Source organism: Leuciscus leuciscus (genome assembly GCF_965113295.1).
Source record: "Leuciscus leuciscus genome assembly, chromosome: 2".
Lineage (NCBI taxonomy): Eukaryota > Metazoa > Chordata > Actinopteri > Cypriniformes > Leuciscidae > Leuciscus > Leuciscus leuciscus.
In genome coordinates, this window is record NC_138726.1 from 41,403,064 (window position 1) to 41,427,107 (window position 24,044).

The following is a 24,044-nucleotide window of genomic DNA, read 5'->3' on the forward strand; positions in this document are numbered from 1 at the left end:
ATTTTTTTACATATTGTGAATTAAGACTGAAGGTAACAAATATGGTTGGGGGCAGTATGTAGTGTCATCTGTTTGAGATTAATAATGTCTGTGTGTACTGAGGCATGTTAATGAATATTGCACCATCCAGTGATGAAATGGCTTGTTGAGTAAACTACGCTGTACGCATAACACAAACGGTTTTGTAGGCCAGCTTACAACCATTTTTGGTTGTTTTTATGCGGTTAGCTTCTTCTCCAACTTGCTAGATGAATCATCCCAAAAATATGTCTTTCTGTATGATGTGCGCAGGGTCTAGCATTAAAAGTCACTAGTGAAAATTGGCTTTTGCAGGTAAATAAAACTTCATCTGATTCTGTTTTTGTTGTAAGTGATTGGAGTGCTAAAAGCAATTTCTACCTCAGGGAAAAATGTACTGTCTGGTTTTTATATCTTTTAGGTTACCTAAAGCTTTTTATTGTTCCCCAGAACTCAGTCTGGCTGCACACATATACGGAAAATTCCTCACATTTAACCACAAAAACAAAAATATGAAGTGCAAAATCTTAATGTGCATGTGACAGATGCACTGCAAGAATGTAAGGCTACAGGATATTTTTTGGCAATAGTCCAGTGGACAAAAAAGTGGGAAAAGTCCATTGACTTTCTGGCAAAAAAAATTATAAATAATAATACTAATTCTGGAATCTGGACAGGTGCTTCAGAACGAAAAAGATATTGTTGAGACTTTATCAGAGGAACAGAACACAGGTTTACAGAGGAAAGGGGTTCCTCGCCAGTGGCAGACGACAATGGCCTTTCATGTAATAACAGGATAAGCTTTTGAATGGAGCATTGAAATTGAAGAAAAAATCTGAATTAGTGTTTGAGGGTTAGAGGGTTTATTTACAATACAGATTATTTAATTTTATTTATTTTTCAGTTTTAAGGAACACCACACGTTATGTTTATTTAAAGTATGCTACATAGGGGATTATTTTATCTAAAGCTCTGAAGTTGTTTTCCTTATACTTTTGCAAAATTAGCAAATTGCACATCTTGGAAAAAGACTATGCATTTTTATATTTTGTACGTTTAACTTTGGTGCTATTTTTACCAAAGGCTGGATGTAATGAATAATTGAAACCAGAGTTGACTGATAACCCTCCTCTCTCCGACCAGTGCAATCAGGACTATATTTTTAAAGAGTTGCTTTATTTTATAAGATATTTTTTTATTTAGAAATTATTTAGTCATTTTTGGTTTGGAGATGTGTGAATGTGGTCATCATGTAAATTTACGTCACCTCTAAACTGCATAGTGCCTTGAAAATATTAATCAAAGCAGCGGAGGGTAACCGCCAGGCCCCCCTAAGCCCTCAGAGACGGCCTAAACTATTGTAAAAATAATACTGGCAATACAAACTTTTAAATAGTAGTTTAAACTTTTTTAACACAAAGTCATCAGTTTTAATTTTATAATTGGAATTCATAAATTGACAATAAACATCTAAAACTTTAAGAGGAAATAAACCCTTAAAATCTGCCTATTCAGTTGTTGTGTAGATGCCCATTTTCTCCATATTAGGCTTTTTCCACCTAATGTTTTCAGTTCTGTGATTGGTGGTCCAGCTGTGAAATTACAAAGGACCAAGCTATAGCAAATCAATGTGAGACTAATTTCAAATGACAGGAAAACTGACAAATCATATCGTCCCTCTAAATGGGTTTCAATCGCTGTAAGGAACACAATAAATTTTTTTTTTTTTTTTTTTTAAATGATGAAATAGCTAACGCTATTCGTAATGTTAGTGAGGAGGACATCGTTGCTAATTTATCATCCACACTGTTTTTGTGGATGGAGCAATTTGGTGCAGAAAGCCAAAGATTTTGTAACCCAAGTAATTACGATAATTAGCGATACCTCAGGATGAGCGCATTAACCAAGAAGCTAAAGCTTTTCTGCTGGAAATGTTGGCTGTTTGGGTAAGTTATTTGAAATCTAATAGGTCACGAGCCAACCAGGTTTATCCTGGCCTCCGCTGCTACTGTTTTTATACAGAAATGTACGCTTTATTTGAGAAATTTGGCAGAATTACTGGTCAATCTGTAAAATGACCAACTCCTCTACCATAATGCACATTTGCTGTAATTCTGCACAAGTAATTTTTTTCCCAAATCATAAGATTATTATGGTCTGTTACATCCATTTTAAGTATCATCGAGTTCTGTTTATCACAGATTTTACTCATAAATTGAAAAGCTCCATTATAAAACCCTATAGGAAAATCTCAAGAAAACCAGTGGCGAATTAATCTTCCTGGTTTTGACGTCATCCCTACACCACTCTGAGCTGTGTTCTCCCCTCTGTTCTGGCAGAAGAGGAGCAAACACACATACACACAGGCTCATGGATGCCTGCCCACAATGATGTGATGAACTTCACCTCATTTTCTCTAAACTCATGTTTTCACAGAAGGTCGATCCCTTGTCTGTGAACCACATGTTTGCATTTTGAGATAACAAGCCAAAATGACACACCCACTAGAGATGATAACTTTATTTAATATCACTTCCTTCCAGGCTACATATGGTGTCCTTATCTGTTTTGTTTTTTTTTAGCTCCCCAAACCCTCACAGTCAGCAGATTATGCCCATTACTCATAACTGTTTGATATTTTCATTACTTGGTAAAGGGATTCCAAGAGGCATTACCAACTAGAGAAGTTTTTGATCTGTAGATTTTCTATCGTGACATCTGGTGTTCGTGACATCAATATATTGTATACCTAAAGTAATGACAGTTCCATCCTCTACAAAATGATACTTTCCCAATGTCGGTGTTTATGAACTTGAAGCGTTGTTGAGTAGACCAAATGCATTTTTAAGATATGTAGCCATGTATAGCCAAAAATAATAGCCATATTTTATTCTGTATTTTTTTTTAATTCAGAGCAGAGTAATACAAAAACACTCTCTGTATGACAGCCTCATAGTCTTTCAGTTGCTGCTACTCAGTACAGAGTTATTCCATTCTGTTTGGCTTCATTTCTGTTGTTGCAGGCTGCAAACCTCAAAGCTGCGCATAACCAGCAGGAAATGAAATATGGTACAGAATATCAGCACAGCTGTTTACCTGCAGTCTTGTGCCTGCAGCCAAATAGCTGAGCTGATATTCAAAACAGCACTCCTGCTTATGTTGGATTGCATAAATATATAAATATGAGAGATAATTTTGTTTGCATCTTATTGTATTTATATATATATATATATATATATATATATATATATAATATATAAGGCAATTTTGCATTATATATTGACTATTGGCCATAAGAGATCTGGATTGGCATCAGCCATTAAAAACCTGTTGACCACTAATGTGAAGTATTCAAATAAATACAGTGCTAATGTTAAATACGAAGTAATATTTTAAAATAATCTCTTTTGGAAAGGACTTTTCATGTTTTTCTAGAGTCATAAACTTTATTGCACTATGAATATGTAAGTGTTTTCTATCAGATGTTGCTAAATATATCTCTTTATAGTAGTTTCTTCCTGTTTAAGAAGATCATTGGCACTTGGCATTCATCTGTCTATAAATAGTGCTACATATATAATCCGATTACTCTTCCTCTTACCAATTTCACTCTGAGCAATGTTAACAAACAGATGGGTTAGCTTCACTTCTCTCGCCCTGCCCTGTGCCCTTATGATAAGACCCAGTCTGGTGTTCACACATCATACCTTTAGTATATTTGACTTTTTTTAAACTCTTTTCCAGGACTGTTTGAGTTCTGCACCGTAAAGATAGGTCAGATAGACCTTTAATTGTGTTCCTGGGACAAATTGCCAGTCCCTTTTTTTTCATAGTATCACTTTCAGCCAGCTCAAGCTTTTTGTGAAGTGGAGTTTATTTGGCTGCTGAGTTCCCAGGCTCACTTACTTGAAAATAAGTGCTGTTTTTCCTTCCTCAGTTGACAGAAATGAAGAGGAGAGCATCTTTCCAGTGGTTCGGTTCAGCTCCTCCTATAAATGCATTAAGTGTAGTCCAGATCTTGGCATGAGAAGAAACAATGTATCTATGCGATTAAACACCCACCATCGAATGCCCACAGCTCGGGCAAAACAAAAGCTGATTTGTGTCAAATCTTCTGCCATGCCTGCCATGTGCCTTTGAAATTTAGGATAACTAAATGTGGGTTTGCCTTTTTTCATTTGTCATGTGGTTTCTCCACAGAGCCGTGCCTATAACCTCTTATATGGCATTGACTGTAGGAACATGAGTGTAAAGGTCACTGGCCCCTTACACAGACTCTATGAATCATGAGCCAAGCTGTTTCCACTTCCTTTAATTTTCTGTCCTGTGGACCACCCAGTTCAACTTCATGATTCAGTGTTTATGTATACAAATTTAATTTAAGTGACATACTGATTGTATTTTTGATGGAATGTTTCATCCTGCATTCATCTTGTGTCCTTTATTAAATTTGTTCAGTCAGTGTTGGTGGCAATATGAAATTCACATAAGCTGATGATGTTCTAAAATAGTTCACTTTTTTTATTGTGTTGGCTGGGCTGAGAAATAGAGTTTTCATGCATCAGTCAGCATTGTGTTCAAGATTGGTGGTACATTCAAAACTCAAATCTCTTCTTAGTGACCTTTCTATGGGTGCAAACAATGGAGAGGAAATTAGTTGTTTGTGTTTATTCTTTTTTTTGTCTGTCGCAAAACTTGAGTAGTGATCCGAACAGACATTTTATTTATTCACATTTTGTGTTTTTGAATGTTCTAGAATTAGGACTTGAACATAGACAGTCTTTTGCCTCAAACGGATAAAAAGTGGGTGCTAATATTGACTTTTTTCATCACAATAAGTGTACATTACTAATCAAAATTTTGGGATCAGTATTTCATATATTTTATCAGCATTACTGATACAGATAAAGTACATCGATTAGCGAGAGTAAAATTGAGAGTAAAGAATTTGACATTGCAAAATATTTCTATTTCAAATGTTGTTCTTTTGAATGTTTTTTTTTCATCAAAGAATCCTGAAAAAATGCATCATGTTTTCCAGAAAATATTAAGCAACACAACTGTTTTCAACATTGATTAGAATAAGAAATGTTTTTTGAGCACCATATTAGCATGATTTCTGTAAGATCATGTGACACTGAAGCCTAAAGTAATTTTGCTGAAAATTCACCTTTGCCAAAACCAACCCCAAACGTTGAACAGTATGTGCTGTGCTATTTTGGGGACTTTACAATGCAGAATCTATGATGTTGTTGGTCCATGTGTATGATTTCTTATATGATCATTTTACGACTTATTTGATCACTTAAAGGAATTACTTGCGGCTTTATATTATGGAGGCAGTAAACACTGAAAATATATTTGCTTGTTTGCAAAAGTGTTGAGCATTTCTGGATGTCAAACGAGTGGCTCAGTTTAACAAAACCGAGTTCAGCTGATTATAGAAGTGCCGGCTGCTATAAAAGATGTGTAATCACAGGCTGTCACAAGTAGTGTGGTTTAGTTTTGTCACATTTCTGGAATTTCTAACTTAGATACGATACCTTGAAAAATTTACATTTTCAATACCACTGGGGAAAAAAAGTCTTTATTGTAAAAATTAAATGCAGATTAGGCTAATGCTTACAATTAAATTTACAAAAGTTTTTCGGTCAAGAGCAGTCGATCTTTTGTTCTTTGATTGACATAACAGACAGCAGCAGGTTTATTAGGCTGCTGTCACTTTAAGAACTTATGCACAAATCCAATACTGTTACACAACATGCGTTTTCAACTATTTACATTCCAAAACTGACTGTTTACCTGAATGCTTAATACTACATTCGATCCTTTGATATAATTTTGTTTGTACTTGACAATTTAAGCGTCATAAGCTGAGCCACGAAAAAGAATGCACGTTTTTGGTGTTAGGCGAGCACAAAACCTGCAGGATTGAGAAAATTAACACTATTCCATCGGACAGTGAGAGGAGGCAAGTGTGTTTCAATTTGCGTCGGAGAGAAGAGAGTGTGAAAACGCGCAGCTGCCATTGTTGTTCAGGCCTTCCACTCGTCTCATCCAGTGGTGCCGTGCATTACTTCTGACAGCTCTGCGGTTATCTTTGTGTGGGAGTCCGCCGCTTTTGTCCTCACATGTGGGGTAATTTAGGCAGAAATGAGGCAGCTATTGTTTGTGCTTGTACAAAAGTGCTCAGTGTCCGCCCTCCTTTCACAGAGTTATGCCTTTCTCTCTGTGTCTGTGCATTTCTCATTTACCCTGAAATATGTTGTCGTCTATAAATTCTGTCTGTTCAGGCCTATTCCGGGAATGCCTGTGCTCTTAATATAGTGCTGAATAACTCCCAATTATCACGACTTTGTCAGTGCATCAGAATTGATCTAAATGAAAACCTTGTGATACTTTGTTTACATGGCTTACCCACTTCTCTGGTCTCCCTCCTCTAGAGCCTGTCATATGAACAACCAGCCAATAATAATACAAATTTTACTCTGAGATCATATTTCGTGCTATACGTTTGTTGTTTGTCGTTGTTCATCCATGAAGACAATACCGTACATACCTAAGTAAGTACTAATACTCAGCCCATTTAACTAATTGTACCTAGTGTAAAAACTTTTGAAGATATGCTTTATTCAGGTCCGCAGCTGAATAGCGGGGCAGAAAATGCTAATCTTAAGTGGACTGACTCACCTCTCTGCCTTAGCTAATAGACATTTTGCTTCTGATGAAACATAATTTACCTATCATTACACCTTTACGCTTCTCAGCAAAGGTTCACTGGCTAACTCTAGTTTTAGGTTACAGGGCTAAGGATGAGCGAGCAAATTACTCGTTTTTTTTTTTTTAAAGCAAAGTGCCAAGATGCTATAGAAACAATGTGAAAATGAGTAGTTGTCTATTAGTCCATAGATATAAATGTCCTTGTCTCTCAAGACACATCATTTGACAGTGTTCTTCTTTTTCTTATTAACTTCTAAAATTTGTGAGCTGCCTTCCTAGACAAGTCATTATAGGCTGACTGCAGCTTCAAAAAAACTTCAAGGGTCTCTTTGAGGATTCATGGACTTCATCTGTCTGCAAACTAATGCTATGCTTCATGTCTTTTCATGCTTTGACTAGGGGTGGGCGATATACCGCTAGAAAAATTATTAACCGTTAGAGATTTTGGAGTCTTCTCTATCGCGGTTACGCTCTCGTGACGTCACATTGCTGTGCTGCGCCGCCACGAAAGCTTATATGCATGCGTTTTTAACCATTGCGGTTTAAAAACAAGTAACTGTTGAAGCACATTAAGCAGTAAAAATCATTTTGCTATATGCGCGTGCTGTCAGATAGACTCTTCGATCCTAAAGTGACAGCAGCCTAATTAATCTGCTGCCGTCTGTCATTAATGTTAATCAAAGAACAAAAGAGAGAGTGTCTCTCTTTATCTTTTTTATACGATTACTTTATACTAGGACTGCACGATTAATCGCAAATAACCCCAAATTGCGCTTGGAGCGATTATAAAATCGCAAAGGCTGGGTAAATTATTATTATTATTATTTTTTATAATATATATATATATATATATATATAAAAAATATAGATTTTTTTATAAAAAAAAATTACCCAGCCTTTGCGATATTTTATTTTATTTTATTTTTTTATTTTTTTTATTTAAAAAAAAAAATTTATTCTTTTTTTTTATAATCGCTAAATAAAAATATATAAACAATAAATAAATATATATATATATATATATATATATATATACTGAGTTTTCTAATGTGCATTTGAAAAAGTAACACGCGTCAAACATCTTTCCTTAAATGAGAGTCCAACAAAAAACAACATTTAATAGAGTGATGAAGCCAATCATTATATATGGAGATGATTAGGAAACCATGATGATGAACAGAGACCAATGGGCAAATTTGGCCAGGATGCAAGGGTTAAACCCTACTTTTTTTTTTTTTTTTTTTGGACATCCTGGGATGTGATTTATGACCACAGAGAGTCAGCACCTTGGTTTAACATCTCATCCGACTGATAGAATACATTCTATACAGTGATAAAGGCTTCGTCGATTACCTTTGAGGTATAAATATACTTTCTTATCATGAAAATACATGAAGAAGGCTTGAAAGAACTCAGATAAACCCATATATTGACGTAGTCGTGTGTTTATTACCCATGTTTAATCAATCAAAGCTGTTTATTCAGCTTCAGCGATAGTATGATGCCCAATGGGATTTCTGCCCATTGGGCTTTCAGATGGAGAAGCATTTACTACTGAGCTCAGAGCTGTGTTTCACTGACAAGCTGCGCATAAAAAAATTGCAGCCTTTGTGTGCGGTTTAATTTCTTACTAGAGCTTGAAGTTTTTCATTTTTGTCTTTGTTCTATTGTAGTTGGTCTTCTTATATGTTTGTAATTTGTTTGTTTTTTATCACTGTTTACTTGTCTTTAGTAAGCTTGAGAGTTTTTTTGTACTTAGGCTAGTAGTTTTTTTGTGATTTGAAAATGGTGACAAACTTATTTCAATTGTACCAAAGATTTAGATGCCATAACCTTATTTAAAGCACAAATAACTATATTGTGATATATTTCATTATCGAGAAATAAAATGACTTGTATCATGATATAAGATTTTGGTCATATCACCCAGCCCTAGCTTTGACGTAAAAAGTTAGCTGTCAAAGAGCTTGAGCCAGTCGCCAAAGCTCTGAAGAAGCTCCAGGCTGTTTAGTTGTAAGTCTGTGACATGCCACTCAGAAATCATGGTTGGCTTGTGGTAAGAAATGTGGTCAAATATGACAAAAGCTCAATGATGCTGCTGTTTAAAGGTCAGTTCCAGTAAATAACGTCACAGAGTTTTCACAGCACTATTTTTTGGTGCTGATGTTTAAATGGCTGTAATATGGAAACAAAACTGAAAGCTGTTGCATTTGTGAAAGCAGATTTTGTACATTGACGGGAATGTAATCTGCAAATTGTACTGTGATATAGCGATTTCAAAGGTGAACATAGCTAATTATTCAAAAGGAAGCTATAGTTCATATAGCACCTCCGTCTATCTATAGAACTTACTCTCAAAGTTCAATCCTAAGTCCCAAGTGACTTTGGTAATAGACATAAAATATCTAAAATCTTCACAGCGAACTCTGTAACCTTAACCATATTTAGCTCTCAGGTCTGATAACCATGCCAGCTTACTAAACCGTGAAGGTAACCACTGACATGAAGTCATCTTGCCAAGCAGTTCAATGTTCCTTTATTTTAACCTGCATGGTGCATTGAATGTAAAGCGCTAAAGAAAAAGAGTTTGCTTCGAGAGTGTGATAGATAGAGGAGAGTTGGGGAGGTGGAGCACTAATGTGTGTGGAATTGGAATGAGTGTTGAGCGTTCTGCTACTCTGAGGCAGTGCCGATTTCTGCTCTCTCTTTCTCTTTCTCTTTCTCTTTCTCTTTCTCTTTCTCTTTCTCTCTCTCCACAGCAAGATGAGAGGAGGATTTCACAGGTGGACAAACCGTCTGCACTGATACTCCCAGCCTATACACGCACACTTTTTCAGTCTCCCACCCACTCACTCTCTGCCAATTGTGCAGTTTGTTTCTGTCCATTTAAAAAAAAAAATGTCTTATATTATTTCTTTTATTTCTTTTATCTCACAACCTGAGGTTGTGTTTCATGATTAAAGGTGCATCAGACAAGGCTGTAAATCATCAGGTCAGGTGTTTCTAAACTCATGTCAAACCTCATTCATTAGAAGCTGAAAAGAAGCTTTTTGCTGAAGAAAGCTAAATTTTGATTTGTTGTGTACTTGTGTTCCATTGGAAAGACACTGATGATATTTCACTCAGATTGACACTTTGGTTGATGGCAGCCTGCCATGCAGAAATTATTGCTTTAGCTTCCAAAATGTCTCAGCATTTTACCAATGAAGTTTTGGTAGTGTTGCAAATATTTATGTTTTGTTTTTCTTTGATGTTCATGTATTTTGTTGTAGTTTATTGTTCAAGGGAGAGTTGTGTTCATGTGAAACACAAAAGCATAACATTTAATGTTAAATGCAAAACGCGTTTTTCCATTCCACTGCACTACTTAACGAAATGAAAGCTGCTGCTCTCCGTATGTTTTTCTGTCGTCTCCGGGCGTGTTCATATGTAAATAGTTTGAGCTTATTTTGTCCATTTGAAAGATCTGAAAAAAAAGTGACATTTTTCACATTGTCAATACCAATGTATGAAGCACAGCGCATACAAGTCACTTTACTTTACTAGGCCAATTGCTGTTTTTGTTGTACAGAAGCATAAATCGGTTCAGACGGTCTCCAGACATGTCCTGTCAGGGGAGGTAAAGTTTGATTCAAAACAGGAAAGGTTGGTTCTCTGGGTTGTGTTTACTAATGGAAAGCCAGTGTCAAAGTTCTTCCTCTGAAAACACATCAACCAGAGGTCATATTATCTTATTATACATTGCGTCAAGATATCATCATGTCAAGATTTCAGGGCTATGAAGGAAAGGGACTAGCAATACTTTTCATAAGATGAAAAGTATGGACTTGTACAACTGTTGTTGCAGCAGATATTATAGTGTCGTGACAGAGTAAATGCTCCCTGCTAAGGTCAGGCTATTCTTAGCATAAATGCTACTGTGCCAGGAAGTCACTTTTTAAGTCTAAGGAAGTATGGGAGGAAAAAACATGAATACTGTACTTTCCTACAATAGAAGTGGAAAATATAGTGCCCTTATGTACATTATGACATTTACAGTAATTTTTTTCTCTTTCTCGGTTTTGTTCCTTTTATCAATTTATTTTATGACAGTATAAGGCCAACTTCACACATAAGCCACACATTTTAGTGCCCATATTTACACGTTGCAGTATTCATACTGCATATTTAGCCTATTTTGCTGTGCGTTTTATGAAATTAAAATGTTATATTTACATTTTTAAATGTCTAAATGCATTTGTATTATTTATACAGTCATACTTTTATTTTAAAATAATTCAAAATATGATTTATCATATTTTTTTCACACAAATAAAAGTTTAGTTTTTTTTACCAACTTTTTTTTTTTTTTTTTTACAAAGAAAATTTACAAAAACAGCTGAAAATTACTATACAGTTATTATAATCATGCAGGAAGCTCCAGGCAGAAATAAATTCATTACCACTTTTTTTGCTGGACAGTGACCAAATTCATGGCCAGATATTACTGACTGGTTTGTAGTTTATCACTTTGTTTCATGTTTGGCCAGTTCCCATTGACAAATTTATAATTTGCAGCTGTTATTTAAAGGTACAATATGTAATTTTTTTTCGCCGCTAGGGGTCACTGACCTCTTACAATAACAAAGGCGTAAGTTGATGACGCCAAGTCCAAGTTAGTCGCTGATATTGATCCTCGTTTTAGTTCTCCTTTTTTCCCAAAGTCTGCTTGCCATGGTCCATAATGTTTGAACGAAACAACAACAGCGTGCAGCCAGAGTTTACGCACTACACTCATTATGCACAGTTGTCCACGTCTGTCGTCATGGTTACTATGGCAGTACTTGAGCGGAAACCAGGGATAACGCGGATATTACGTCAGTCACAGGCGACAAGTGAACAGGGATTCCGGGACGGCCAATTATTTAAAATTGGAATTTCTCTGAAATTAAAAATCTTTGGGAACTTTTGGGATATTGTAAGTACACAACTGCAGGAAATATATCACACTGTGCAAGTGATTTCTGGATATTTTATTACAAAATTCTTACATATTGTACCTTTAAAGGATAAATTCAGTGTGGTAAACTGAAAACTCTTTTTTTTTTTTTGTCTTTGGCTCTACATGGTGCCCCCTCCCTGATGGGTTTCCTTTGGGCATGTGCCCTATAGCCATCTGCTTAAAACAGCCTTGATAGAGCCGCAGATGTATCACACAGAAGAAACTCTGATGTTTGAAAGTTCAATGCCCTGCTGTTGCTGCTGTAATACTAATTTGCCTACATGCTGCAGACACAGAACGTGTGAAACGGGTCTAAGCCTTGTAATTTACGGATAATGAGTCATCATGTTGCAGCTCAATGTGTAATTCCAACTGTCACAGAGGTTTATTCCCACTCTGTCACCACAGTTTGCCTGTTAACCTTCTGTGCCAAGTCTTGTGTTCAATAACAGTTAGTCTGATCACAATCTGTACCTAATGTTCATTCTTTCCCTCCCTTCTTTTATTCCACAGGTCAATATGAGAAATCCCTGAGCAAGTTCATTCGACATTACGAAGGCCTGACCTACGACACAGACGTCTTGCACAGCAAGCATCAGAGGGCTAAGAGAGCTCTGTCTCACCAGGACCAGTTCCTCCACCTGGACTTCCATGCTCACGGCAGGTCAGCCAAACTGGTCTTACTCTTCCTGCTCATCTGTTTTTTTCTTTTCTGGAGAACTGGATGTTCTGGTTTAATACTCTCCCTCAGAGCATTTATGAGCTTCCCAGTCTTTTTCTCTTTTGGACTGACATTGGATTGTTCTACTTGAGGTTACCCTTTTCACAGAGAATGGTAGAGACCCTCGGTGACTCAGCGCTCCAGGCAATGCGGAAACAAATTGATTAGGCTTAGATCTTCGGGGTCTAGCAAACAGCCCGCTGACAGAAAGCTTCACATTTCTTTTGTGTGTGAGCATGTCCTTATGCATTTGGAACATAATTATTTGGAACCATTCGCACCATTCAAGAACAGAGCAGTGTAGTAATATATGCCCTATCAGCATTTACACAGGATGTGGTTTGCGCCTTTTGATGCCAGGTTTTGTCTTACCGTGACTGGCACTGTCTTCCCTTACAGGTTTATTACATATCTCACTAGTAAATGAACAGTTCATAGCTCACTTTAGTAAGTTTAATACAGCTGCCAGCTTTTCCCTCTACATTCCCCTCTATATTTAATCAACAGAATTCATCGGACACAACCTATTTTTGTAGTCTTAATTTCAGTACAAGGATTTTAGCGAGATTCATTTTTCAGTCTCTGAAGCAGAGAGACTGATGAAATTGCAGTGGGTTTTCATGAAAGCAATATTGCAAATTCAATACAAGTTAACCTCTGAAGCATCCGTTGCGTCGTGTTGATTACCACAGAATATAATAACTCGTACCTCAGATTGAATAAAAATTATTAAACATGTACAGGCTTTCCCCATAAAAGCCTTTGGTGCATATTTAAAAGCAGAAATGTAAAGCTTGTATTTTTTTTTTTTACACACTTGTATGAATTATTCATTTGGAAAATAACTTGAACAGTAGAGTTTCTTACAGTCCAAAGGCCTGCTCATACTGAAAGCAATTTGCAGCAGCCAAGTGAAAGGATATTATTCATTTTTAAAAAGAGTTGCGTTTTTTGATGACACAAGCAAAAGAGACCGTTGGCAAAGAATCAAAGTTGAGCAGCACTCCACTTAATGCAAATGAGCAATGAAACATTAATTGTAACATTTATTTATGGCGTTTTAAACATGCCCCCTTAGGCTTCCATTGTACGTACATTACATTACTGTGAATTTTGTAACAACATTCTACAGATGCCTTTTCAACAGAGCTTGAGTTTATTTCTTATTTTTAAATAGGTTAATTTAACCAATATTTCAAAGAATTATTTTGACTAAGTCTTTTGAGAACCATCAATGACATACAAGCCAATCTCAGTATAGTATGCATGAGCAAATAAATGAATAGCCTAGTTTTATTAGCCTATGCTGTTGGGACTTGTAAAAGGCTGTGATGCCACTAGGGTTGTAATGGTTGTATACTGAGAATTTCACAGTATAACCATCTTAGAAAATATCACAGTTTCATGGTGTAGTGTTCAGTATTAAACAAGTTATTATTATTATTATTTATTATTATTATTATTATCATCAGAAACAATGACTGTTAAATGAATTAAAACAGGTTTTTAGGTTGAATAAATGCTTCTTTTTAAATAACAAACCATCATTTATTAACCTTTTTAAGAATAATAGTATTTTTTTTTATTCAGGTTTGTCTTAATTTTTCTGGATTCTGTGTAGAATTAATTTTGTCAGTTATTTTTATTTATTTATTCTTAGTCCTGTGTCAAATGTACTTTTAAGTTTTATGCATTTTTACCTCATCTACTTTCCTGATTTATTATAGGCTATTTATCATATAAATGAACACACTGTCTAACAAGTCTGTGTTTTCACGTCATCGGCAGCGCTTCCTTAGTGTAGAGAGCACGTGCGCATGGTTACCAGATTGCAAAGATTAATTAAAAGACCTGGCAGAAAATGTATAATTTTAAGAAAAAAAGTTCTGATTGGAGTATTTAAGCTCGTGACATCTGGCAACCACAAGCATGAAAGCTGGTCTTTTACAGCAGTCTGTAATATTTTGTCTGCTCTTTTTTATAAAAAATTTTTTACCCCAACAAAAATAGTTGTTTGGAAAGTTATTTTTTTTAACTACATTTTAGTCTCGTCTTTTTTTGTCTACAGTATTGCATGTTAATATAGTCACAGTTATTGTTTAATGACCTTGGTGTCATCTTTTTTGGAGTGGGATAGAGATTAGAGATAATAGTCTCTGACATTTTTTTTCTGCTGTACGTTTGTGAGTGGAGCAAGAGTCTACTCTAAGCAGTCAAGTGGAAAGAAATTGCTTATGCAGAGGTGAGGTTCTCCGTCCGTTTATTTTTTTCCCAATGCTGCTGATAAGCAAAAGTGCACGATATGATAATCGTACATGTTCATTCTGTGATATACCAGTATACCGCTACAACCCTAAATGCCATTGCACAAATCAGTTTTGCCTTCTTTTATCTTAACCTCCCTTATTTCAGCAGTGATGTTCCTTTCTAAAACTTTGTATATAAACAAGAGCCAGAGGACTGGGAGATCTGAGCTTGCTAAACCCAATGACATAATCTAACCTACAAAGAGACAGATCTGTCCGTGTGTTCCTGTGATTGAGTGCTGAAAGCTTGTTGACAAGTTCCCTCATCTTGAGCATTTCGTTGAACTTTTTCTGCGTGGTGATCTTTTGTGCTTTGGAAACATTTATCAGGAATTCAGGATGATACAGTAAATCTGTTTTCATGAATGAATGAAGATAAAAAAGTGAGCATAGGCCAAAAATGACTGTTCAAGTACAGAGATTACTGTACTGTACAAACTACAAACGCTTCCTTATGCACGTACACTTGTGCACAAGCACCAATCTATTCCTTTGTGTCGTGACAAAGGAATGCACCAAAACTCACACACAAGTCCACATAACCATCTGCTTTCTTCCTGCTTGCATGTATGTGATTGTGTTCAACGGCCTAAAAATAACGCATCCCAAGTGTTCATTTATTTTCACTCTCTCTCCCTCTCTGTCTTTACATGAAGTGAGACTAAAGGAAGAGAACAGCTTACAAAGTGAGTTATGTTATCAGTGAGGGAGGATGCCACAACAGATGCTATATTAAATAATCAGTATCTATGTTTCCATCCAAAGTTGCGAATTTAACTTGTGCGCAAAATTGGGATATCGCATAAAACATTTGTGGATTTTCTATCCAGTGAGCCGAAGAGAACAAAATCGTCATTTTCTGTTAAACTGGCTCTGAATATCACTAAGAGAAATGGAAGTTGCTGCAGTAGGAGAAGTCATTGTATATAATAATTTCATATATAATAAATGACTTGCTTCTCAGAGTGCTCAGACGAAACTCAGTTATCTTTCTTTCGGAGGCAGATGCCTGCTCTTTAGGAACACAGTTGTGTAAGACAGTTCTGGGAGGTAATTATACTGAACCACTTTAATAACAGACTTTGCTCAGGCGTTTCAGAAGAATACAAACCACATTTCAGGTTCTGTGCAACGAGATCGGTCCACTGGTTAGTCTAGTTATGGCGTCCCATTGCAAAGTCACATGTCTTATTTGATGCGCATCGAGGAATTTATTCGGTAAATGTGTTTCCATCATAGTTTATGCACGTTTTCTTGTCAATATAAAGTTTATTCCACTCATTATGCGCATTTAGTCATTTCCATCAGCGTTTTTTTAAATGCGATATCCCAAAAAGCGCATAAAAATAGGTGGATAGCTAGTGTGGTCTATCATTTAGTGATAGTCAGAAATGCTTGTGACTACATCATATATGTAGTGCAAAGACTCATCTGAGAGGCATAAATACCAGGTGTAAACAGCTATCTGTCTCATCTGGATCACCCTAGATGGACATTAATGCTAGGTGTAAAGGGCCCTTGTTTGCATGAGCTCAGAGGGCTCCTTTCTCCCTTCAGACTTCAAAGGTCTCTTTTGATGCCATTGTACTTAAACATGATGAAGGCCATCTATTGTGAAGTGGGTTCTGTGAGGCCAAAGTGTGAGTCAAGTTGATGTTTAGGAACTCTAGAGTGTGGTACAGCATATGAAGTGGCCATTTGTCACATGTGATGGAGTGTTTTTCTTTAGATACATTATTCATGAATCAGCCTCATTCTTTTTTTATTTAAATATGTAATGAGGTGAAAGTGCTCATTGAATGACTGCATATTTATTCATTTGTCTGTAAGTGCTTCTTGAGAATGTGTGGTAACTTAAAAGGAAGATAGACTCAATAATTTGTGATTTTTACTGTTCTTCTAAGAAGATTCATCATCCGAGGGTGGAGAATCTCTGGGATTGATTAAACCATGTTAATGAGCAGACAGAAGTCATTAAATATAAATAAGTTGGCATTAGATCAGTTGCCTTTATTTCACCAGACATATTAATGGAATAGTTCACCCAAAAATGAAAATTCTGTCATTTACTCGCCTCGTTGTTCCAAACCTGTATGAATTTCTTTCTTCTGCTGAACACAAAAGAAGATATTTTGAAGAATGTCGGTAACCAGACAGTTGATGGGTCCCCATTGATGGAAAGTATTTAATGGAATGCAGTTATTTTAATTTGTAATAATATTTCATAATACTGTTTTTACTTTATTTTTTATCCTATAAATGCAGCCATGGTGAGCACAAGAGACTTCTTTCAAAAACATCTTTCAAAAAATCTTACTTACCCCAAACTATTAAACGGTAGTGTACATCATGTATCAACCGATACTAGGCATGTGCCGGTATCACATTTTCATGCTGCGATTAATTGAGTGATCTTTTATCACGGTATACGGTATTATCACGATGTTTTAATTGCACATGAGAAACAGATGGATTTGGGGGGGGGTAAAAAATTAAATAAAACTTGCATCACAAGGTGTAATTGTGATTGTCAAAACATTTGGTAACTAAACTGAATTTTATTAAGTTTAGTGACAACACCATGTTACAATGATTAACACAAATTTAACGATTTCAATTCAATACTTGGGATTTGATTTAAATCTTGATTCAATATTGACTTATTTTGGATAAATATTAGGAAGGCTACAGTAGATAGCCCACATGTTATTTTTTTCTCATGAAAAAAAATATCTCACATAATATGTAACCATATATGAGCCCTATCAGCTGGTATTATTAAAGGTTACAAATAACTAATTAAATCAAATATAATGTGGTTTTCATTATGATAACAATTATGTAATGACACAAGTAAAAATATAATAGGCCTAAATATGTAAAAAAGTGCAGTGCACATATTCAGCAAAATACTCCTCTTTATCTATATGTTTTAGTCATCTAACATGCTGCTGGTCATTAAATAGTTTAAATGTAACGTTCTGTGACACAATTGTTCTCCTGTTTCATATCAAAAGTAACCTGCTCTGTCTTGTTTGACGGTCTTCGTGTCCTCTTTGCTCCGCGATTTTTCTCTGCGTGAGAAAACGGATGTGTGGCGTGAGCGTGTGAGGAGTCTCGCGCTGAATGCGTCGAGTTGGCAGCTCTGCTTTTAGAAGCGGGATGGATCCGGATAGATCGGCGGCGGCCATAGACTGTAGGCGGCGGCATTCCTCCTTTCGCCATGCTGCTTCTCCATGTGAGGACTGTTTACATTAGACTAGAAGTGCGCAACGGTTGCATTATACACGTGGCGATTGTTTATATCAGAGTGCGCACGTGTTTCGCGCAGCATACGCAGTGTTTGTTTAAGCGGTTGATGGAAAATAAGCTATAATGCGCGTTCTAAAAATCTAAATTCGGATCTATTATTTTTCACGGTATTTTGAAGTGCCCGCGATAACAATATCGTGCATATTCATTACCGCGATTTATCGCATTACCGAATACCGGCACATGTCTAACCGATACTAATAACCCACATGATACCAATATATCTCGGATCCCTAAATCAGGTGATGTACACTAGCCTGGCTCCGCCCTCCTCCTTCTGCTCAATTTTCATTTTCAATTTTTTGGCGGTCCAATCAGCGAGCAGAGGGAGTGGCTGAGAACGATGACGTTGATGTCGTCCGCTAGTTTTAGTTGTATGGTTACGTCACGACCAAACGTTAGCGATTGGTTATGGCAGATCCAGAGTGGCTCTGGGCAGATCCAATAGTTTTAAACTTCAACAGAGTACCCGCCTTCAAGGAAGTTAACGCTTGTCAATGGAGAGTGGCCAGACTCTCTGTACGAGAGTCTAGTAGGACCAGGCTAGATATACACAACTTTGTAATGGACAATCAGCCCAGTTTTTTTGAACACACAAATTCCCTATAGACTGGAGTATAACATAACATCAGGCAGTGCTTTTGTGTTTGTCTAAGGAGGGTTTTGTTCAATAGGTACTATTCTCTCTGGCCCAAATTGTCCTCTGGCCCATCTCTTTATGAAAAGAGCCAGTGTGCTTTGTTTGACTGCAGGATAGTTTGCATATGACAAGCCTTGGTGTTCTCCGTTATCACTGAATGCTGTTTTGTTTTGTTCCTGACATTAACTCAACTGTATGTTCAGACACATGTGTGGTGTGGTGGTGTCTGTGGCTTAAGACCTTTGTCCATGGCTGAAAGCAGTGTATTGATTTGAAAGAAAGCAGTGCAGCAAAATGAGTGTGTGTGGTGCGCATTTGGTGTGTTTTGCCTATTGGGATTAGCGGTTTAAGCCGCAGTGGAGCATCATGCCAGAGGAGGAACAGAATGAGCCCTGGAGCTAATCTCTCCAAGGTGAGTCCACAGCCACACTCACTCTCCTCCGCAGAAGCAGAGAAGCTTGCAAGTGAATGAATATTTATCAATGCAAGAGATTCATGGGTGGTCATACACATCACCTTATGACTTGAGCCTAGTCAGTGTGAGTCTTGTGACTTAATACTGATATGCACATCTCGTACCAGATCAGTCTGGCACCTCTTATCACTTCTCTCACTAAAAGAAAAAGATAGACAATCTCTGTTCTGCTCCTGCAATGCCACTAGATTTCACACACGGGACTTGAAGTGATGTCAAAGTCAGAGTGAGCAGTGTATTAACATTACATTACAGTGCGTTAGCAGTCACTTTCCATTCCAAGGTGACTTGGAGTGCATCATCTATGGCGCAGTCCATCTGGAACAACAGACTCAAGTGTCTAGCTCAAGGGCACAATGGCTACAGGATCCCAGTTTTTCTCCTCTGTCATGAATGAGGGTTTGGATTGAAACCATATTATGATCACAGCTGCCCATATCTTAACTTCCCCAAGCCCTTTTATTATTGGCAAGGCTTTAGAAGACAAAAATCACAAGCTCTCAGTTACTAAACAAATTCTCTAACTAAACAAAGCTGAACTGAGAGCTTGTGATTTAATCTCTTGGGAAGTAACTGTATACATCAGCGTCAAAATAGCAGGAAGGTAGAGGAGGATTGTTTGTCATTCAGCTCGCATCAGTCTATTCCAATGGGAATCTTTCTGTGATTTGCTGTTTTGGGTTGTTTGGTCCTTTGTACAGTGATTACTTTGACTGCAAAATACATACAAATTACACAATGCGAACGTTGAAAAGAATCCTCACTCTTAATGGCTACCAGCTCTTTAGATCTTAGTGTAGCGTGGTGTAGTTTCCAGATGCAAAGTGAAAATTAGACAATGGATCACACTTATTATCAGGCTTTTCCAGCAGAGACCATGGAAGAATCATTAAAAGTTGTAAAGTTGAAGAAGTGGAAAGTATCTGAAGCCAGAAAACAGAAAGAGCGACAGAGACAGAACAATTTTTAAACTGAGTATAAAAATCTTAGTAGTGATGCCCAAGTTTCTTCTTTTTTGATGGACATGTAAGGGAATTAATTATTGTGTAGACTTGCTCTCTAAAAATCACTCCGTGTAATTTACAGAAAACTGATGGATTCATGCTGATCCATGTTGATGTGCAACGTCTAACACCATTGCGGTATCGGTTAAGTACATGGAAAACAGTGTTGCTAATGCTAGTTAAAAAGTATTGAAAGGCCCATTTTTTTGTGTGTGTGTGTAATAACAATAAATGTCAAAATGAATATCTATTTTTCATACTGTACATTATAATGTTTTGGTGCCATTTAAAATGGCTGATTTTACTTTGCTGTTTTTTAATTTGTTTACACAATATTATTTTAATAACTATAACATGAAAATAAATATTGGCTTATTGGTATCTAACAGAATTTTAATATTTAGACTGCATGAGGAGAATGTGTTTAATGTTATAATGTAATATAATATAATATAGCCTAATATAATAAAAAATACTACAACTTTCCTAATTGTATTGTTTTTGGTAAATATAGGTTCTGAAAATAAATCCCAACATTCTCAAAAGGGGGAAGTGGTATAACAGAAAGTGATTCAGACTTTGCTATGCAGACGGAGAGGGTGTTGAGAGATTATAAACACCCTCAGTGTATATATTAGCCTGGACTTTTATTGATTACACACTGCCATGATCACTGTGAAATTCCCTATCCTTCCTCTCCACCGACTGCATAATATACCAGTCAGCACGCACAGGATGAACCAGCACATTAAATGATTGTCTTTGTGTGAGAGATTTATTTATTGAGTGTCTGATGTGATGTTTCGTTCTCTCCTAAACACTGATGCTGCACTTCTGCCAGCGTGTCACTCATTGCTTTTCTAGCATAGTCATAGTCTTTCTACAGATGGACTTGCTCTAATCACTGCAGGTGTTTTTTTAGAGGGCAGCTTTTTCAGCTTAATAATATTTGTTATCTGATATACCTCTGATATCTGTTAATCTCCATCACCTCTTTCTCTCTCCATTCAGTACCTTGTTCATGTATGTGGAATTGCTAAGAGGTTTGTTAGTCTCTGAGAAGGTCAGAGAGAATTACCTCTGCCATTTGGCTCCGGCCTTCAGCTCTCAGAGGTAGCAAGCTGGGCTTCAAATGCCCTCCTCAATAACGTGAATGAACTCGCTTGTTTGTGTAACCAGAATTCAGTGATAGATGCAGTATCACTTCACTGCAGGATCTTAGCCAGTCCTGCTTTCCCACAGAGGTATTGTATAAGTCATGTCAAGTCACCTTTATATATACCGCTTTATAATACAGATTGTTTCAAAGCAGCTTTACTGTAATAAACAGAAAAATAATGGTCAGTGATGCAAACAGAATCCAATTCTGCTGTAAAGCATGCAGCTCTAAAAAGGAAATAATGTTGTTTTTCAGCTGACATCAGTTCTATGTTGATTCAGTTCTATTCAATAGCTGTGTAAAGTTAATCAATGATGGAAGGAGAAAACAGTGAAACAGTGATGCCAAGGTCTAGCTCAGTTCAGTTCTCGTCTAGTAGTGTCAGTGCAGTCAAATCAATAATATTGCTGAATATAGCCTATAAGGTGTATTCTGTGTGGGAAATTAGTATGTGGCCTTTTTGCACAATCATGGTCAAAATAACACCATGTTTTGTTGCTGTGAATAAAAGAAGACTTAAATGCACACTTTCAAACTTATCTTAAGGTTCAACCTTTTTCAAACTTATCAAACTTACTTATTTTTCACTTATCAAATAAAATTTCATGCTTAAAGGTATAGCGGAGGATTTTCCCGAATTTTAGAAAAGAACCGCCCTCTCCACTTTTTGAAAAAATGCACATGCGCAACACTCTACCTGCTCCCGAGAGGGAACGCCTATTAAACGCTAGCATCGCTAATCATAGCTTACATGAACTTTTACTAGCAGTGATTTTAAATGGATTTCTCCAAATAGCATGCCAAACTTTACCTGTCGAGTAGAAACTTCACGACTGAGGCATCAGTGGGAAGCCCAACCTGTGCTTTTAGCGCACGCCAGTGTGTGAAATATTCTCCCAAAAACACTGGTCTTGTTTCTTTCTTCAGAGGCCTTTCTCTTCTTGTCATACAATTCGTAGACACTTTTTCTCTTGCGACCCTCAGACATTTTGAAAAAACCCGGTAAGAATGGCAAGCTTCAATGAATGGCTGAAACCATAGCTCACCACACATATACACCTGAAAGTGCGCATGCGCAGAAAGGACGAGCACGTACGACGGCCTTACGTAAACATATCACCAGAATGATTGACAATTAGGAGGACCAATAGTCTTGATGATCCACCCGGAAAAAGAAAATCCTCCACTATACCTTTAAGTGTAGAGTGCTTGATGTTTCAATTAGACATACTCATTTGCATTTTATTACAATAGTTTGTTTTCTTTATAAGGAAAATTTAGCTTATGCTAGTGACTGCTTAAAAAAAAAAAGATTTAATTTCTATATGTATTCCATGTTAAAATGTGGTTAACATACTGTATACAGACTTTTTTTTTAGTCTGACTTCCTTAAAGCCTTTGTGCTTCTGTTCATACGATTTTTTCCCCTTACTTCAATTACACCACATGTGTACATGTATAAGCTGTAATTACATTGGCTTATGAAATTTTAAATGAAAATTGTCCCCTGAAGCAAGAGGATTGTAATTTAAAAGCCTTAAAGATAATTAATAAACTGTAATTGATGCTCCCTGAGTTAATCGTCATGATTAGGAAAAATACTGATGATTTATCGTTATTTGCACGATTGTATAAAATATTATGTAGAGGATTATAGACAACTTAAAATTTAAATAAGCTTTAAGCAAAAATATAAATAAATTACTATTATAAGAATTACTTTTTTAAAGTACAGTCTGTCTCCAGATCCCCATCAAATAGATTCAATACAACCAAAGAACCACCAAAACAACCGAGATGAGCTGGAAAGACTTAAAAAGTAACTTTTCTGCTGGAGACATTTAAATGTATAACTAATCTTGATACTAAAACTAAATAAAAAGTCATGGTCAATTGAACTAGTTGGGGGTGCTAAAAGAGATCCCATTTCAGGAGTGCAATTCTACCATCCTCTTTACAAATTAGAAAATATTTGGAATATTCTTGAATATTATTTTGATACTGCTCCTGTTTTCTCATGTATGTTGATTTATTCATTTGTGTTAATGATTTATTTGACATGATTTTGTTTTGTCTTGAATTTTATGTGTCTATGGTGAATGGTGCTTTGGTAAGTCAGGCTCACTGATTTCTTTTCAGCAGGCAGGTCACATTTTGAATAGACTTTCAACCATACTGGCACTGTTAGGTCCACTAAGAAACTGTGTTTTATTCACATAGGCTTTTTTGTAATGTTTGTGATTGAGGAAGAGGTTTTAGTTCTTGTCGTTGCCATGCCCAATCTAGTTTTGTAATAGTGTTGGAATTTTTTTGTTGCTGAAACCAGATTAAATCAAATATTATTGTGGAACTAAGAGTACACTTCCATTTAAACATGACTTGAACTTTAAAATGGCACAGATTTATCATGACAGCATATATAGCATTACATAGACTCCTTCACTGTGGCAGTGCTCTTGAACTTTGCAACAGTTTAATTATGATCTGTGATGTTTTTTTTGTTGTTGTTTTTTTACCCATCTCATCCACTCCTGCTGTTTCCCAGTGCAAATAAAAACTGTCTGTTATGTCAGTACGAATGAGCGCAGAGGCATTCGATTTGATTGGATTAGATCTACATAGTTCCCACAGGCCAATTAATGTCACGTGACCTCCCCGGAGACGCCATCTTTGAGGGCATAAGCTGCTGTGTTTACAAAGTTTTAACA

General features: G+C 36.5%; 1 protein-coding gene and 1 long non-coding RNA gene across 3 annotated transcripts in view; one reads left to right on the forward strand and one right to left on the reverse strand.

The window, feature by feature from the left end:
• adam10a (ADAM metallopeptidase domain 10a) overlaps positions 1 to 24,044 on the forward strand; it is a 78,625-nt gene that overhangs the window by 8,542 nt on the left and 46,039 nt on the right. For both annotated transcript variants that reach the window (XM_082156127.1, XM_082156128.1), the window contains exon 2: positions 12,233 to 12,383. In XM_082156127.1, coding sequence (XP_082012253.1) covers positions 12,233 to 12,383 — 151 coding nt within the window. The remainder of the gene's footprint in view (positions 1 to 12,232; positions 12,384 to 24,044) is intronic.
• LOC309492353 lies at positions 1,770 to 9,600 on the reverse strand. The gene is made up of 3 exons (XR_014203519.1): positions 9,496 to 9,600; positions 7,818 to 9,465; positions 1,770 to 7,511 (listed from the first exon to the last, which is right to left on the reverse strand). It is a non-coding gene; the product is annotated as an uncharacterized lncRNA (long non-coding RNA).